We start from the raw sequence: 15817 nt of genomic DNA, 5'->3' as shown, positions 1-15817 counted from the left end.
CCGGCTCCTACGCCGAAGAAAAGTTCTCTGGTTTTCAGCAGCCTAAGTCCAAACATGGAGTGGGACAGGCCTGCAGTGGAGAAATGTGATAAGACATCTTCAAATCTTCAAACGACAAAGAGACTGAACTGTGTTTCCTTATCTCAGTAGAACTCTTGAGTATGTGACGTTCTGACTCTACACTCTTCTATCTTGCTGAGGTCAGGAAAGGACACTGACTCTAAAGCCAAACGTCTAGGACAGTGGCTCTCAATCTTTCCAGGCTACCGTACCCCTTTCAGGAGTCTGATGTGTCTTGCGTACCAAGTTTCACCTCATTTAAAAACTACTTGCTTACAAAATCAGACCTAAAAATACGAAAGTGTCACACCACACTGTTACTGAAAAATTGCTCACTTTCACCATATAATTATATAATAAATCAGCAGGAATATAAATATTGTACTTACATTTCAGCCTATAGTCTATAGAGCAGTATAAACAAGTCATTGTCTGTATAAAATTTAGTTTGTACTGACTTCGCTAGTGCATTTTATGTAGCCTATTATAAAACTAGGCAAAGAACTAGATGAGTTGATGTACCCCCAAAAGACCCCTGCGTACACCCAGGGGTATGCAGACCTCTGGTTGCGCATCACTAGTCTAGGACACCCTTCTTTCAGTTTTACTGTCTCTATCCAGTGAGGCCCTCTGCTGGTTGGACTGTGGTACCACAATCAGACAAGTTCTCTGACTCCTTTGTAAAACCAATGCCCTTTAGTACAGCTCCACCCAGTCACTACTTCTGTTGCCCTCTCCATCTATTACACACAACCCTGCTGTTTTCTAACTAATGAGCCTCTGAAACAGGCTTCAGATCAGGGACGTGCACAGGAATAAAAATGTGAGTCCTTTTGGAGGGGCATGTTCTGTGCCCCGGCTGCAGCCCCGGGGCCAGAGGAGCTGTCAGTTCCTGCTGCCGGGGCCAGAGGAGCTCACTCTCCCCTCTGCAGCCACTAGCCAGAGTTCTGTGCCCCTGCAGATTATGGGGGGGGGGGGGGGGGAGAAGGGAGAAGAGGGAAAGGCCCCTACTTGCCCCCACCTTGTGCATGCCACTGGGGCTAATACAAATTTCTGCTACAAGCTGGGGGTTTCACAAGCTGGCTGAGCCCCAATGTGGTACAGCTGTGGGAAAAAGCAAATGTGATCCTTGGATGTATCAGGCAAGGCATTTCCAGAATGATGGAGAAGTATTAACACCATTGTTCAAGGCACTGGTAAGACCTCATCTGGGATAGTGTGTACAATTCTACTCACTCATGTTCAGCAAGATGAATTCAAACTGGAACAGGGGAAGAGAGGAGCTACTGGGATGATAGGGGGAATGGAGGGCCTATCTAATGAGAGGAGATGGGAAGTGCTTGGCTTGTTTAGTCTAGCAGAAAGAAGACTGAGAGGGGATATGATTGCTTTCTATAACTACATTGAGGATAAACAAGAGGGAGGGTGAAGAGTTATTTAAACTATAACACAATGTTGGCACAAAACTGGCCATGAACAAATTCAGGCTGAAAATTAGAAGGTTTCTAAGCAGCAGAGGGGTTTTTGTTGGTCTCCTTCCTCTTAGCATCAGAGGGAGCCATGGCTGGAGATGACACATTGGATTGGGTGGCCAGGGCTCTGAGGCAGCACTGAGCATTCTCTGGTACTTGTCCAAATGCTCAGGGTCTAACTGATCGCCCTATTTGAGGTCAGGTGGTAATTCTTCCTCCAGGTCAGACTGGCAATGACCTTGGAGAGTTTTCATCTTCCTCGCAGCATATGGGTGCAGGTCACTTGCCAGGATTTTTGTGGCTATATCTCACCTAATCACTTCCCTGACATTGCAGGGGCCTTGGCACTGGTGCACCTTGGTTTCTCCTATTCTCTCCCTGTGGCACATAATAGTTTAGTCTCCTGTGAACTTTGATACCTGGGTCCAATTCCCGTAGTTGGGTTTAGTGTGTAGGTGCTAGGTGGCTTTGGTGCCCTGTGGTATACAGGTGGTTAGACTAGATGATCCAGGGGTCCCTTCTAGCCTGAAACACTGAATATATATGAATACTTATTGTCTTTTCAGTGCATGTTTAATAGTAATTACATTCTAAATTTCCTTCCTATCCATTTATTCTTCATTATAAGTCTAAGTACTAATGACATTTTGGGCAAGAGATGGCTTACACTTTAGAGACAGAAGTACTATTCAAGTTAAAGTGGTAATCAATGGATTTCATTTATTAGTCCCAGGATATTTATATTGGCATTCCTTAGTTTAAAGAAGGCATTGTTGGTGGTGTAGATCCAGTTTTTGTTTTCAGTCATTTAAGGTAGGTTTGGACTTCATCCTGCCACATCTGTACCCTGGGCTTTGTTGTTACAATTGGATTTAAAAACTTTTTGATCACCACTGTTTTCCGATTTTCAAAAGTAGAGACTCTTAAGTACCTTTAGTCAGGCACCCAAATGGCCTAGTTTTCAAAAGTGCTGGGAACCCAGCAATTCCTAGGATCTTAAAAGCATTCAGCTGGGAGTTTATAAAGACGCACTGCTTACCAATCGTGTTGCATCATGGGACTTTGTTTCAAGTCTAATTCAGTGAAGATTTTCAGTTAAGTAAACATGTTGAAGATTTGTGCAGATTATTACCATTCCATCTTGTGCTAGGGTGAGAATTCCCTTTATATATACTGCGTGACTTGAAGAATTGTTTTTTTAAATAAGAACATGGACAACTTACTTTATAAGGATTTATTTGCTGTACATAGATTATTGCTTTACCTACACATCTAAGGTATTTACTGGAATTTTATGTACATCCGAAAACAACACACACTGAGCTTTTGTAACAGTGTCTTAATCCCATGCACACACTTGGCAGAAGGGTTTCCCCTGGAACAGATATTACCCCCATAAATCAGGCAAAACACTCAAGTGTGCACAGAAGTGTAATTTTAAAAAAGTCTTTGAAGTCCTTCAGTGTATTAAGATACCTGAGATCAAAGTACAGTCTGTAGCAGAGACAGCGTCACCTTCCAAGCTGGTTTCGATGCATAGCTCTTAAAAGTTGTACTTAAGGTCTGCAGGGTTTACTGAATTCTCTGTTGGAGTCTCAGGAGTTGCTGTTGGTTTCCCCCCCCTCCAAATATTCAGCTGCCTGAGCACGATCTGATGTGGATTCCTCTTATTTGAACTGATTATCTATCAGGGTTCCTTTCATCTTGGCTTTCTTGGCTTCTAGCTCAGCCTGATTAGAAAAATTGGGATAGAATGAAAACTCTACACAAGAACAACATCAGGAGTAACTTTCTCTCCAGTACTCTGAGATATGATCTTCTGATCTGAGCTTTACTAATGCAGCATGCAGCCACTGTCATCTAAGTGAAGAACAAAACGCTTCAAGTCTCTCCACTCACAACACTCTTTGCTTCTGGGTGCAAATCAGAAGGTGGATTACAATGTTTGAAGCCCCAAATGGTCTGGTGCTAGTTACATAAGAGGCCATTTCACACTTTATATCCTGCACTGGCAGGAAGGTGAGCTAGATAATCTAGCAAATCTTTCCCATCTCCAACTTCTATAAGCCTGTCACCATATTAAGATCACCGAGCACGTTCTTACTGTTGGTTTCTAAGTTGACCTTTACAGGACCAGCAGCAGACCTAGTGCACTGGCAGGCCCTCCTTTCTGTAACTTACTCCCTGTTGTAGCCTATGCTAAAGCCTGAGCGTGGCAGGCTTGAGGACACAACGTAAGGCACATTCTGTTGCTCAAGTTCTGGGGTAATTTCCCCCAGCTCTGATCTGCCCATTCATGGGCTAACTGGCTACAGAGGCTGCCCTGATTGCACCAGAGTCTTATAAACTACCCTTTTTGAGTAGGTCTCTATATAATTTTCTATAATCTTCAATTTTAGAAGACTAGAGAAAATCTCTGTAAAGTCTTCACCATATTTTACCTCTCCTACCCGTCCTCTGAGGAGATGTCTAACAACAGGAGCTTACACCACTGGGGGAAAACCTACAATAATTGTGAGTATTTTCTTTATAGTATTTAATATTTTTTCCAATTCAAGTTAAAAATACAAAGCATAAATAATTTGGACTGTTAAACTTAGCTGCCGCCCACCGCCAAAGCTGCATGTGAACTCTGTAAACCCACTGTAGGGTATTAAGATATGCTGCTTATGTATACTGCCAACAGACCCAAGGGAATTGGACACCACACAAAGATACAGTTACAGCAACAATACACTGAAAACAAAACAGACTTACCAGTTCCTGCAGCCTCCTTTTGCTCATGCCTTTGCGTTCCAGCTGCTTTTCAATCACTTTAGCATTCTGCGCATAGGAATCTGCAATCTCTCGCTGAAAAATATAGTGTCACTGTGTTATACTGTGGGCCAGAACTTCACTGCCTCACTGAGCTCATAAGTGAGATGGGCAGGATCAATTTCCAGTTAAGTATAAAGTTAGTGACAATGTGAGCACTACCCATCTTTAGTGTGGGGCCTGCACCTGTGAAAAGATCTCCATTGTGCTGCTATATATCTATACAGTGTTCTGTCCTCAAAATGTTTCAGATTGACAAGCAAACTATAAAGTGATAATTTCTCCTGCCACTGAAATGCAGTCACCTCTAGGGTGCAGCATGCCTGCTGTTTAAAGTGCATGGTAACAACAGCTTAGAACAGGAAGTAAAGAATCAGGACCACAAGACACTGTCCAATTTTAGTCATCACCATGATGTTCTGGCTGCTACACACAAAATCCAATCAAGAAAGGTTGATATGTAATGTGTGCTCTGGACCAGGTCTCTTCATTAACATCATGGCAGAGGCAGTTCAGGGGAGATCATAGCGGCTAAAGGAGTTGTGTTACCAGATGGAAGACTATTAATACTACCATACGAGGAGACTGTCACTTGCATGTTAAATATATTAATTACCTGCTTATCTATATGCAGTCTTAACCAAGCTGAATACACCTGACTTGAGATCATCCATTTATTTCAACCAAGAACATCGCAGAATGAAAAATAAACTGAGGAGAATTACAAGGAAGGAGAAGCAGGAATGAGGTCACAATTCCCCTCAAATTGCTGCACAGAGGGAAAAGTAAGTTAAGGAGCCCTCCTAGAATAGAGAGGCAGAGAGGATGGCTACTGCATAGTAACTCACTAGCATTATTTGTTAGCTTGTCCTAGAAGATGGATCATCCTACTAGTACTAGTAGGATGATCCATGGTTGTGGCATGAATCTTATTAGCCACAGAAATGTTCAGGTAGCCAGATACTATGGTGAAGAGCGCAACATAAATACTTAGATGGAGAACTGAGCTTTCTGTCTGACTGAACTTCCATGGGGAAATTCAAATCTTCTATTTGATGAATAATGGACTTCCCTTATGTATGATCAGACTGAAAGGCTAAAATGGAATTAAATCGAAAGTGTTGCCATTCAGACAAGAAACTTCTGGAGAGCTTAGATTTGGTGTCCCAACAAACCCCCTGTGTAACTTGGTATCTTGCTGGCATTAGCAGGGCAAAGAAAACTCACTGCTTCAATCTCCTCCTCCTCTTCATCAATGGTGGAGACCGTGACTGAACTGAACTTGCCCATGTCTTTTGTCCGTTTGGTCATCATCACCTAGGAAATGAACAAGAGATTTTACTTTACTTCAGTGCACATTAGTGTTACCAATAACTTTTCGCTACTCCATAGCTGTGAAGGCTTTTCCTGTAAATCCATACGGTTAAGTATTGCCTTTTATGGGAGGCACAGTAAGATTAACCACATGGGTTTGCTGGTACCAAGAAGTGCCAGGTCTTGGAATTAATGTACTCAACACCAAGAATTGGAGAGAAGATAATATTCAGGTGACAAGTCTGAGATGCTTTCAAATGGATCTTCTAGGTTGCTTAGGCCAAAGATCTAACAGGTGTTGGCATCCCTTCCCACCCTTATTTCTCTGTCCTCTGGTTTCAAAAACTTCATGTTAGTCTTCCTTGGCAGAAGTTGAATGCAGTCAACACCACTATTTCAGGTAAACTAGAAGGGATCATTAGAATGACATGGCACAGGGGCCAGGCATTCTAGCAGAGATGACCAGACCTATTAGGTCATTTTGTCTAGCCACACCCTTTCGAAAGGCAAAGATAGCTTTGTAACTCATCTAAGCCTATTTACCTTTTTGGGAGGCTCCTGTTTCTGAGTGTATATGTTTGTTTTCCCAAAGCCCTGGCCAAACTTGACCACAGCTCCATCGACAATGAAAGTAACTGGGGCATTCTTCTGCTGGTGCTGGTAGAAGAGCAGAAGTCCACACCTGGAAACAACAACACATCTACTGGTGAAAGAGTGCAGATCTCAGTCTCATGCTCAGAGGCCTTGGTTGTAGTTTATTTATCAAATGGGCTTTAAAAACAGCCTGTACCGCAAACTTGTCCAGTGATCATGTAGCTAATTAGCCTTTTTGTACAGGCTGGAACTTCTTTTCAGGTAACCGATCATCAAAGAAGGAGACAGATCATAGACCAAACATGTCAACAGGTGAAGAGCCAGAGATTTTCTCAAAAGCCCATTTTATAATCCTGTGTTGTCTTTCCTTCCATTATGTGATACGTACCCAACTCTCTCCCTGCCTTCCTGAGCTGCCAAATTGAGAAATGCAACAAAAATGAAAAGTGCAATAAATTGTGACAAATGGGAGTGCTGGTAAAAGGCTGGTCTTTATATTCTGGCCCCAGCTACCTGACCAGGATCAGGATTACAAAATCTTAATACCCCCATCACATCACACCAGTCAAAAATCTCCTGTCTCCAGGAGCTACTCTTACAAGAAGAAATGTTATTTCTAAGGGACGTGACACACAATTAAAAGTAAAAAACAAGCATCTCTTATGCTGAAATGATTTGCTCTGCTGACACTTACTTCCCACACTTCTTCCTGTACTGCCGCTCAATACCTTCAGGTCTGGGGGAGAAAGAGAGAATTTACAGAAAAATGGAAAGGCATCAGCTACTGCTGTCTAGATACTAAGGAGGAGAGTGCATTAGAAACACCTAAGTGTAAACAGAAATAATTCCAAATGAGCAATGAGATAGTGGCTTGGGTGTTGTGTATACCTAACAGATCTACAGTTCATTAGGTGTCCATAAAGGGGTAATACATAGTCTGATTCTGGACACCAACTAAAAGAGACATGGGGGCTTGCTACCTTGAGAAAGGCTTGCTACCTTGACTTTATCCCTAATGAAATCTCAACATCCTTCCTTACTTGAGCTGTTGGTCTGTTTTGTCTTAGGGCTTGTCTATATAAACACTTAATTCACAGCAAACTGGGGTCTAAATCTACCCCCCACTAGTCTGCTGTGCACAAATTGACTCTGTGGACCCTGCTGCCCCATTTTGAAAGGAGAGTAGAGTCAAGCACACTACAGAACTTTCAGTGCATGGCAGCAGGGTCCACATGGACAATCTGCAAACATCTGACTACTGTGGATACATTCACACACAACCTAACTATCCATACAGACAAGCTGTTGGTTTTCTCTCTCAGACTGTACATTCTTTGGGTCACAGAATGTGTCTCAGTCTATGGTATGTTGTAAAGGGCCATGTAAATGTGTATGAGATTTTTAATAGTAATATTGCCAAACAGAGTTAAAAGTCACAGCAAGACTAGAAAGCCAGAGTGCTGTAATTTACCTGAAATCCAGGAGAAGAGGAAAACAAAGCACAAGGTCCCTGTCCCCGAATAGGCTGCACTTTAACCTGTCAACTCTGTATTGCAGTGACCAATGTGTTTATAAGAGTGATTTACAATAGGCTCTCAATGGCCTCCTTTTATCAGAAATCCAACAGCAGGGGTGCTGGCAGTCCAAGCTTCTTGGAAGCTGCTCACTTCAGATTAAATAGTTTTGCTTCATGTCTGCTTTTGTTGTGGTCATGAAATAAGGGCCAGATTGGGTTTTTCAAATTTAATTTACCATCAGTAGTAATTTTTCCTCTGGTAAACAGGAAAGCGAATTAGCATTCATATGGCATTCTGTCATATGGCTGAAGTAGCTCAAATGGGGACCTAAACTATTTGACCATGTCTCTTTAATACCAGCAAATGAGCTGATGACAGTGTTAACGACTTCAGATTTAGCGGTACTCAGGTTACCAATTTTAGGAGTTATTTTCATCCAAAAATTTGGAGCACAAAGAGTGACAGTATCACAGCAACTGTCAAGGAAGCCAAAGGAGGAAGAGAAGGTTTCCTACCTTCTGAGATAAACATTTTCCTCCTCCTCTGTGTTACAGAATTTATGGGCATGTTTGGCTGCATCAATCACCCGAGCTCTGTCTCGAGGTCTCATGGGCAGTTTCTCCAGCTGACAGTCTGCAGAAGTGAAGAGAGAGGCTGTTATAGAATGCAGATTCAGATCCATCACTAAGGGAGGGAGTTCTGATTGTCAGGAGTGTTCATCTGAGATGGAGAGGCAAACTTTGAAGGCCCCCCCGCTCCCTTTTTTTTGGTGAACACCTAGTGACTTTCTTCATCACACATTTACTTTAAACACCTCTTTATCCCTCCCCCACCCCCCACACACAGAAAAACTGCCACACACAAGCATTGGTCCACTCTGTTAGATTTCTGCATGATCTCCTGGTGACATAAACGTTGAGTGGTTTAGCAATCTAACTGATCAAAGTCCAGGCGCAGAAGAGTGCCCAACACTGCAGTACCACATTTCTTCTCCCTCCACTTTTCATTTTTGTTCCAAACTCTACCTCATCTCAGCTGGAGATTCATCGCAACCCAGCATCATTAAGGATGGAGGGGAAGACAGGAAAAGAAAAAGAACAGGAGTACTTGTGGCACCTTAAAGACTAAGACATTTATTTGAGCATAGTCCATGAAAGCTTATGCTCAAATAAATTTGTTAGTTTCTAAGGTGCCACAAGTACTTCTGTTCTTTTTGCGGATACAGACTAACATGGCTGCTCCTCAGGAAAAAAAAGGGGGGGATCCCAACACAAGGATTTAAGAAACTTTGGACACCAAGAGATGCTGCAGAGTGGTGACAAAACTTAATAATGTTAATACTTTGCAGCTCTGTAACACTTTACATATCCAAAGCACTGAACAAACATTAAGGCCCAGAAAACTGAAGTACCTGGCTTAAATTAGTATGAGATGGGCTGAGGACTCAGGAGCTCCTGTCTCCTAGTGCTGTGATCAGAGAACTCTACCACCCCTTTGCACTCAGAGACTCTCAAATCAATGAATTTAGTCTCTCAGCCTCCCCAGGGGATCTATGGAAGCTTTATCCCTCCCACTTTGCAGATGGGGAAACTGAAGTACAGGGAAAGTGACTTGTCAAAGGCCATGAAGGGAGAGAATGGCAGGGCCAGGAATAAAGGCCCAAAGGCAGAGCTACTTCCCACTCAGATTTTCCCAGGGATCCCATTGTCATAAGGTGGTGGGAGGCCATTGGGTCAGCCGGTGCATCACGGGCACATTCTGAAGGGCAAAGGAGGTGTCCATGTCCTCTGAAAATCTTCCCAATCCCCAGGGATGCCCAACATCCCCTCCCACCTATGACCCACAAACTGACCCATGGAACAACACCCCACACCCAGCCGTCATCCCAGCCTCCAGGGATCTATAGGGACTCGGCCAAGACTAGGGTCCCTCCCCCCAGCTGCTCCCCCCCCCCGACGGGTCCCTGCCCCCCAGGGCCCAGCTGCCCCCACCCGACGGGTCCCTGTCCCCTTCTGCCCAGGGCCCAGCTACCCCCACCCGACGGGTCCCGGTCCCTGCCCCCCAAGACACAGCTACCCTGGTCCCTGCCCCCCAGGACCCAGCTGCCCCGGTCCCTGCCCCCCAGGACCCAGCTGCCCCCTCCCCGCGGGTCCCGGTCCCTGCCCCCCAGGCCTCAGCTGCCCCCTCCCCGCGGGTCCCGGTCCCTGCCCCCAGGCCCCAGCTGCCCCCTCCCCGCGGGTCCCGGTCCCTGCCCCCAGGCCTCTGGTGCCCCCTCCCGGGGGTTCCGGTTCCTTGCCCCCACGGCCCAGCTGCCCCCTCCCCGTGGGTCCCGGTCCCTGCCCCCAGGGCCCAGCTGCCCCCTCCCCGTGGGTCCCGGTCCCTGCCCCAGGGCCCAGCTGCCCCCTCCCCGCGGGTCCCGGTCCCTGCCCCCCCGGGCCCAGCTGCCCCCTCCCCGTGGGTCCCGGTCCCTGCCCCCAGGGCCCAGCTGCCCCCTCCCCGCGGGTCCCGGTCCCTGCCCCCCAGGGCCCAGCTGCCCCCTCCCCGTGGGTCCCGGTCCCTGCCCCCCAGGGCCCAGCTGCCCCCTCCCCGCGGGTCCCGGTCCCTGCCCCCAGGGCCCAGCTGCCCCCTCCCCGCGGGCCCCGGTCCCTGCCCCCCGGCCCAGCTGCCCCCACCCGGCGGGCCCCGGTCCCTGCCCCAGGCCCAGCAGCTCCGCGGCGGGCGACCCGCCCGGCTCACCCAGCACCAGCACCATCTGGCCGCACAGACAGTAGTAAACGTGCAGCGGCTTCTCGCCATCGTCGTACTCCTCGCGGTCCCGGGTGTCGGAGCAGACCACGGAGCGGGACACCACCTTGGGCATGGCGGCGCCGAGCGAGAGCAGCCGGCGGAGGCCCTGCCCCTCGGCCCGCGTCGGGGTCGGGCCGCCCCTTCAGGGGCTGGGCCTAGGGCGGCGGCCTCGGCCTGCCTCCCCGAAGGGCCGCCCCGGGGGCGGGGCTGAGCGCCGCTGGGGGTACGCTGGGGCAGGGGTTGCCGTGGGATGGGGCCAGTAAACACGGGTGGAGTTGGCCTGGTGTGGTTACACGGGGGGAACTTCTCGAGCTGGGGGGGCTCTGGGTCGTGTACATTGGGGTGGCCGCAGCTCTGGGATGATGCATCCGGGGGGAGGAGCTGCTCTAGGAGGTTACACACTGCGGTGGGGTGGGGGCTGTTGTCCCGGGATACTATATACTAGGCCCAGGGGGAGCTGCCCTGGAATGGAATGGGGCTGTCCTGGGTTATATTTGGGGACTGCAATAGCATTGATTATATACTGAACTGGCATGACATAATGGGGTGTTTGTATGTTGTGACGTGCACCCCGGAAGGGGCACTACATGATGTGTATTAGAGGGGGGACATATGCATATATTGGCAGTAGTTCACTGGTATAACACACCGTATATTAAAGGAGTTGCTTGCTTTGACTTGTGGTAGCGCAGCATGAGTATTGTGGATTTCTCTGGCCTGCATTAGCATAGCCAATGTAGGGAAGGATGCTGCAGGTTCTCTGTTCTACACTTGTAGAAAAGGAGATTTTTAAAGGCACTAATGGGAATTAGGCAACCAACTGCAGTTACTTTCAGTGGGAAATGGGCATGTTACGCCTTAGGGTGCTTTTGAAAATCCCAAAACTGCCTTGCATCTTGCATATGAGCAGTTTAACCCAGATTGTAATGTTTGTGTACTACAAGCAGTGTATATTTTAGTGCTGAAAATCACTTTCTCCTCTAATGCCTCCCTTGTCTATGTTAGTTTCCTCATCTGTAAAATGGGAATTAGACTACTTGCTTGTCTTCTTCACAGGGGTATTGTGAAGTTAATTAATATTAATAAAGCATCTTGGGAGCCAAATAATTTAAGATTAAAAAAGAGCTAGCCATATGAATAGCCAATCAAAAAAAAATCCAGAGTTATAAGTAGTGACAAAAGTTTTGAAAGCCATATTAAGCCTTGTATTGCAGGTCTTAAACCAATCTCTATTAGAGATCAGGATGAGATGTAGGTGGGGAGGGCAGAACAGATTATCCCGTATATGCTTACTGCAGGCTTCTTATGCCATCCTCTGAAGTATCTGGTTCTGGCCACTGTCAGAGATAAGATCTTGGGCCAGATGGACTGCTGATCTGATCCAGTATGACAATTTCTACATTTCCTATGAGCCTCAGGTAACAGGCTCTATATACTGCAAGTAAAAATGTTCAAGAATCAAAGGGAAATAAGTATTTAATAAAAAATGTTAGAGATTCTTATGGTGGCTCAGAATACTATGAAATAAAGATACTGAAACTGCAAACTAAGGATATTGGAGCCTGTTTTCACTAAGGACTGTCCTTTGATTCCAATGTTTACAGAATCTATTTTGGATCTAGAAAATATATCCAGCCCAAGCAAAATGAAAATACATGCAGGAAAGCAAGGTCCTGATCCTACAAAGAGCTCCACTTAATTTAATGCAAGCCAAGAGAGGTCTTAGCATTAAATTAAGTTTGGTTCATATGTTTCCTTTGCATATGGTGGTTACATAATGTCTATTTTTTGTCACAGGTCGGTAATATACACCATGTTATATACAAGTGATTTGAAAGTGGCTTTTTGCTTATAAAGACATAAATTATAAATACCTGTAAATATTATTCATATTTCCAAGCTTGATGCCAAAAAATTGAATCTCCTGTTTTATTGTCAATAACTCTTGTTGGATTTTAAAAGCAAACAGTATAAACAAACATACAAATAAACCCAGAAAAAAATTGTAACTACTCACAAATTTATTCCAGATAGACAAACCTGCTGTGTGCAATAGAAATCCTGTACACACAGAATAGAACAAGCAGTTCTTGGCACTGCAAGTTCAACATATTCCAAGATATAAATGCAGTGCAAACTTCTGTGTAGTAATGTATGAACAAAACCTACAGTAGTACAGTGCAGAGAAAGTAAGTTTGAATTGTCAGGTGGAACAATTTAATCTAGTGCCTGGCTGGAAAAGTCAAGGTATGAAAAAAGCTTTATGCTTTGTCAGTTTCACACATATTTTATCCCCCTCCATTGTGGACATGTTTTCTCATAAGTACTACCTGTTGTATAAACTCCTGACATTCTAAGTATGGAGCTATTGTACAACTTAATAATAATCCTCCATGTGGACTCAAGCAAAAGTTAAATATCTAAGAATCTGGAAATACTAATGGACCAGATCCTGTGAAGAACACTGAAATCAAATGTGAGTTGAGGAGACTCAGCATCTGGGAGTGGTTGAGCCCAAACTGGGTGTCAGGGAATGTAACCTATTAAAATTATCTAATAGTTTAGCCTAGCAGTTTTTACACTTTTTAATGTTACAGAATGGGATTACTCCAGAGGGACTGATAGACTACTTTTCATACATTGTCTCTAGTGCTGCAGCTGTTTATTTTTATTGATTGTGGTACTTGCTATTGTTATAAACTTGTGAAACACTCAGATACTATAGTAATGGGGTGTGCATTTAAGTAACTATATAAACAGATCCTATTTCTAACATCAAGAGGACATAATACAATTACATAGATTTTATGTAAAAATTGATTAATAAAAGACCAAATAAATATCTTGTGTTACTAGATGCAAATTCACTACAATCAGTGGAGAAGCTCTTTGTTTATTCTGGGTCTGAATTTGACCCAAAGTGCCAAATTTGGTCCAATTGAAAAAAAAATTGGAGCCAAAACCATTTCCCTCTAGATTCAATAACAAATAGGTCCATTCAGCTCAGTCTATGGCTTTTCCCACATCCAGAGAGACACATTGATTTCTTGCAGTTGAACTGAGCATATGATATGGAGTGGAGTCCCTTTCTTTTGTCTGGCAAAAAACATTTCCCTGGAACCTAACCTCCCTATTTACATTAATTCTTATGGGGAAATTGGATTCGCTTAACATCATTTGGCTTAAAGTAGCATTTTTCAGGAACATAATTACAATGTTAAGTGAGGAGTTACTTTACCAGTATATGTACTATATCACTGAACACCATAGCAGGAAACATAATCACAAAACACCCCAGCAGTAAACATGCTAACACAACCCACAGTATATTTGTGAACAGGAAATTATATACAGCAGCAGTAAAGCCACATAGGTAGGTAGTATTTTGGGGCTTTTGTTTCCATGCACTGTGTTGTAGCGAGCAATGTTGTTGTTTGTACATATTCCCCAAAGTTTATGCACAGAGCTGCCCCCTTGCTGAAGGCACAATCCCCTCTTTGTTATCCCGCATAGCTGTTATTCCTGTCTCTTCTGATCAACTGTTACAAGTCACATGCAAACTGCCACAGAACCTTTGGATTACAACAGTCCATCTGATTCTCAAAAGGCCTAGTGATGATTGAACCTGGTGCATTTGCTAAGCAAAAAGAGCTCTCAACCATACATATAACTGTTTCCATCACTTCATACTGACTCAACAGACATTCCAGGTGTCCGAATGACACACAGGCCGAGTGATAATCCTGGGAGATTTGTGCGGGTGGCAAATAAGGGGTATTTGCTGCATGATGGGCTATGCATATTTGGGGTGATTGTGTGTGCTGGTTGTGTTATGGTGTGGGTGGTTTTGAAGAACTGTACCAGCTGGGCTAAGTAATCAACCATCTGTGCAGTCTCCCTCATATGACCAATGAAACTGTTGCATACAAATAGGCTGTAGAGTAAGGTGATTGGTTGAGTTACCTCTGCTATCACAATGGTCTAAGGCTCTGGCATGGCATAGGTGCATGCCCTAGTGTAGCTGCTGTACATTGCACAGGTATAATTCATTAAGTCAAAATGGCTGAGAATGTAAAAGTTAGACTGTAACAGACTGCAAAATCCAGTGATGATTTAACCTGGTGATATTCTGGACAAAAAGAGCCTCAACTATGCTTGTAGCTGCTTCTGTTGCTTCACACTGACTGTATAGACATAATAGGCTTCAAGTGATAACACAGAGTGAGAGTCCTGGACTCTTATTATATAGATGATACAAAACACTTCCAAATACTCTGTACAAGCTACAAAATGATGGTGAAGGTGTTTTTGTTTTTTTTTAATTATGAGGCAGGCACAGCATATACTTTTGCCAGTCAAGGGTCACTTTGGCAATTTGCTAGGAGCCCAAAGGACTCACCACATTTATATAAATTGACCGATTGCAGCCACACTCATCTGCAGGGCATATAATCGGTCCAGCATACCATACACTGCTCTGATGCAAACAGAGGCCATTCAGATCAAAATAGAACATGGCACATTGAGGCCTGCAGTCTCCCTAGACTGCACCCTTATTACAAAGATAAGGGAAGCTATAGGCCATATTGTAGAACTGAAGGGGCTGCACTTCTGCCTCGGGTTACAAGAAGTTCAGCAAATAGCCCTTATAATTCTATTTACTCTTCTCTTTTCCCCCCCTACAGAAGTAACAAACCTGCAATTTGTTTTCAATACAGGTTTCCTATTCATCTCTACCATGCATGACCACAGAGGGGCACTTTAAAAATACAGTTATTATTATTATTCTATCTCGTGTATTTTCTGTGAGCATGGGTCAGCTCATTTCACTAATATAGAAGTATTTGTAAAGTCAGACATCAGTGTAGGAAGCAGATGTTCTAGGTTCCTTCTCACACCCTAAAGGCAAGTAAGAAATTCACTGCTCTATCACAAAATGGGCTTAATCTGCAGCAAGGAAGAATTAGGTTAGATATTAGGAAAAACTTTGTAACTATAAGGGTAGTTAAGCTCTGCAATGGTCTTCCAGGGGAGGTTGTGGAGTCCCTATCATTGGAAGCTTTTAAAAACAAGTTGGACAATCACCTGTCAGGGAGGGTCTAGGTTTACCTGGTCCTCCCACAGTGCAGGGGACTGGACTTGATGACTTTTCATGGTCTTTCCCAGCCCTACATTTCTATGGTTCAATGAAAATTACAAGAAACCACTCACCATTTTGGAAGATTAAGAAGAAACCTGGACACCTATAAACAAGTGTAA

The 15817-nt window shown here is 44.6% G+C and overlaps 1 protein-coding gene across 1 annotated transcript; it reads right to left on the bottom strand.

Moving 5' to 3' along the window:
* Positions 1-2947: 2947 nt before the first annotated feature.
* On the bottom strand, positions 2948-11035 carry STEEP1 (STING1 ER exit protein 1). Its single transcript, XM_039486804.1, has 8 exons — positions 11005-11035; positions 10508-10718; positions 8287-8404; positions 6949-6990; positions 6204-6342; positions 5574-5663; positions 4290-4382; positions 2948-3262 (listed from the first exon to the last, which is right to left on the bottom strand). The coding sequence occupies exons 2-8, from the start codon at positions 10629-10631 to the stop codon at positions 3200-3202; spliced, it is 669 nt and encodes a 222-aa protein (XP_039342738.1). The 5' UTR covers positions 10632-10718; positions 11005-11035; the 3' UTR covers positions 2948-3199.
* Positions 11036-15817: the final 4782 nt, after the last annotated feature.

Source organism: Mauremys reevesii, linkage group 9, assembly GCF_016161935.1.
Source record: "Mauremys reevesii isolate NIE-2019 linkage group 9, ASM1616193v1, whole genome shotgun sequence".
NCBI classification, from domain to species: Eukaryota; Metazoa; Chordata; order Testudines; family Geoemydidae; genus Mauremys; species Mauremys reevesii.
This window is presented reverse-complemented; position numbering and strand designations above follow the sequence as displayed.

Excerpts from the sequence above, each read along its gene's own strand:
- STEEP1 (XM_039486804.1), bottom strand. The coding sequence starts at position 10,631 with ATGCCCAAGGTGGTGTCCCGCTCCGTGGTCTGCTCCGACACCCGGGAC. Across the intron at positions 6,343-6,948 it reads TACAGGAAGAAGTGTGGGAA|GTGTGGACTTCTGCTCTTCT; the intron begins GTAAGTGTCAGC and ends TGTTGTTTCCAG. Across the intron at positions 5,664-6,203 it reads AACAGGAGCCTCCCAAAAAG|GTGATGATGACCAAACGGAC; the intron begins GTAAATAGGCTT and ends TTCATTTCCTAG.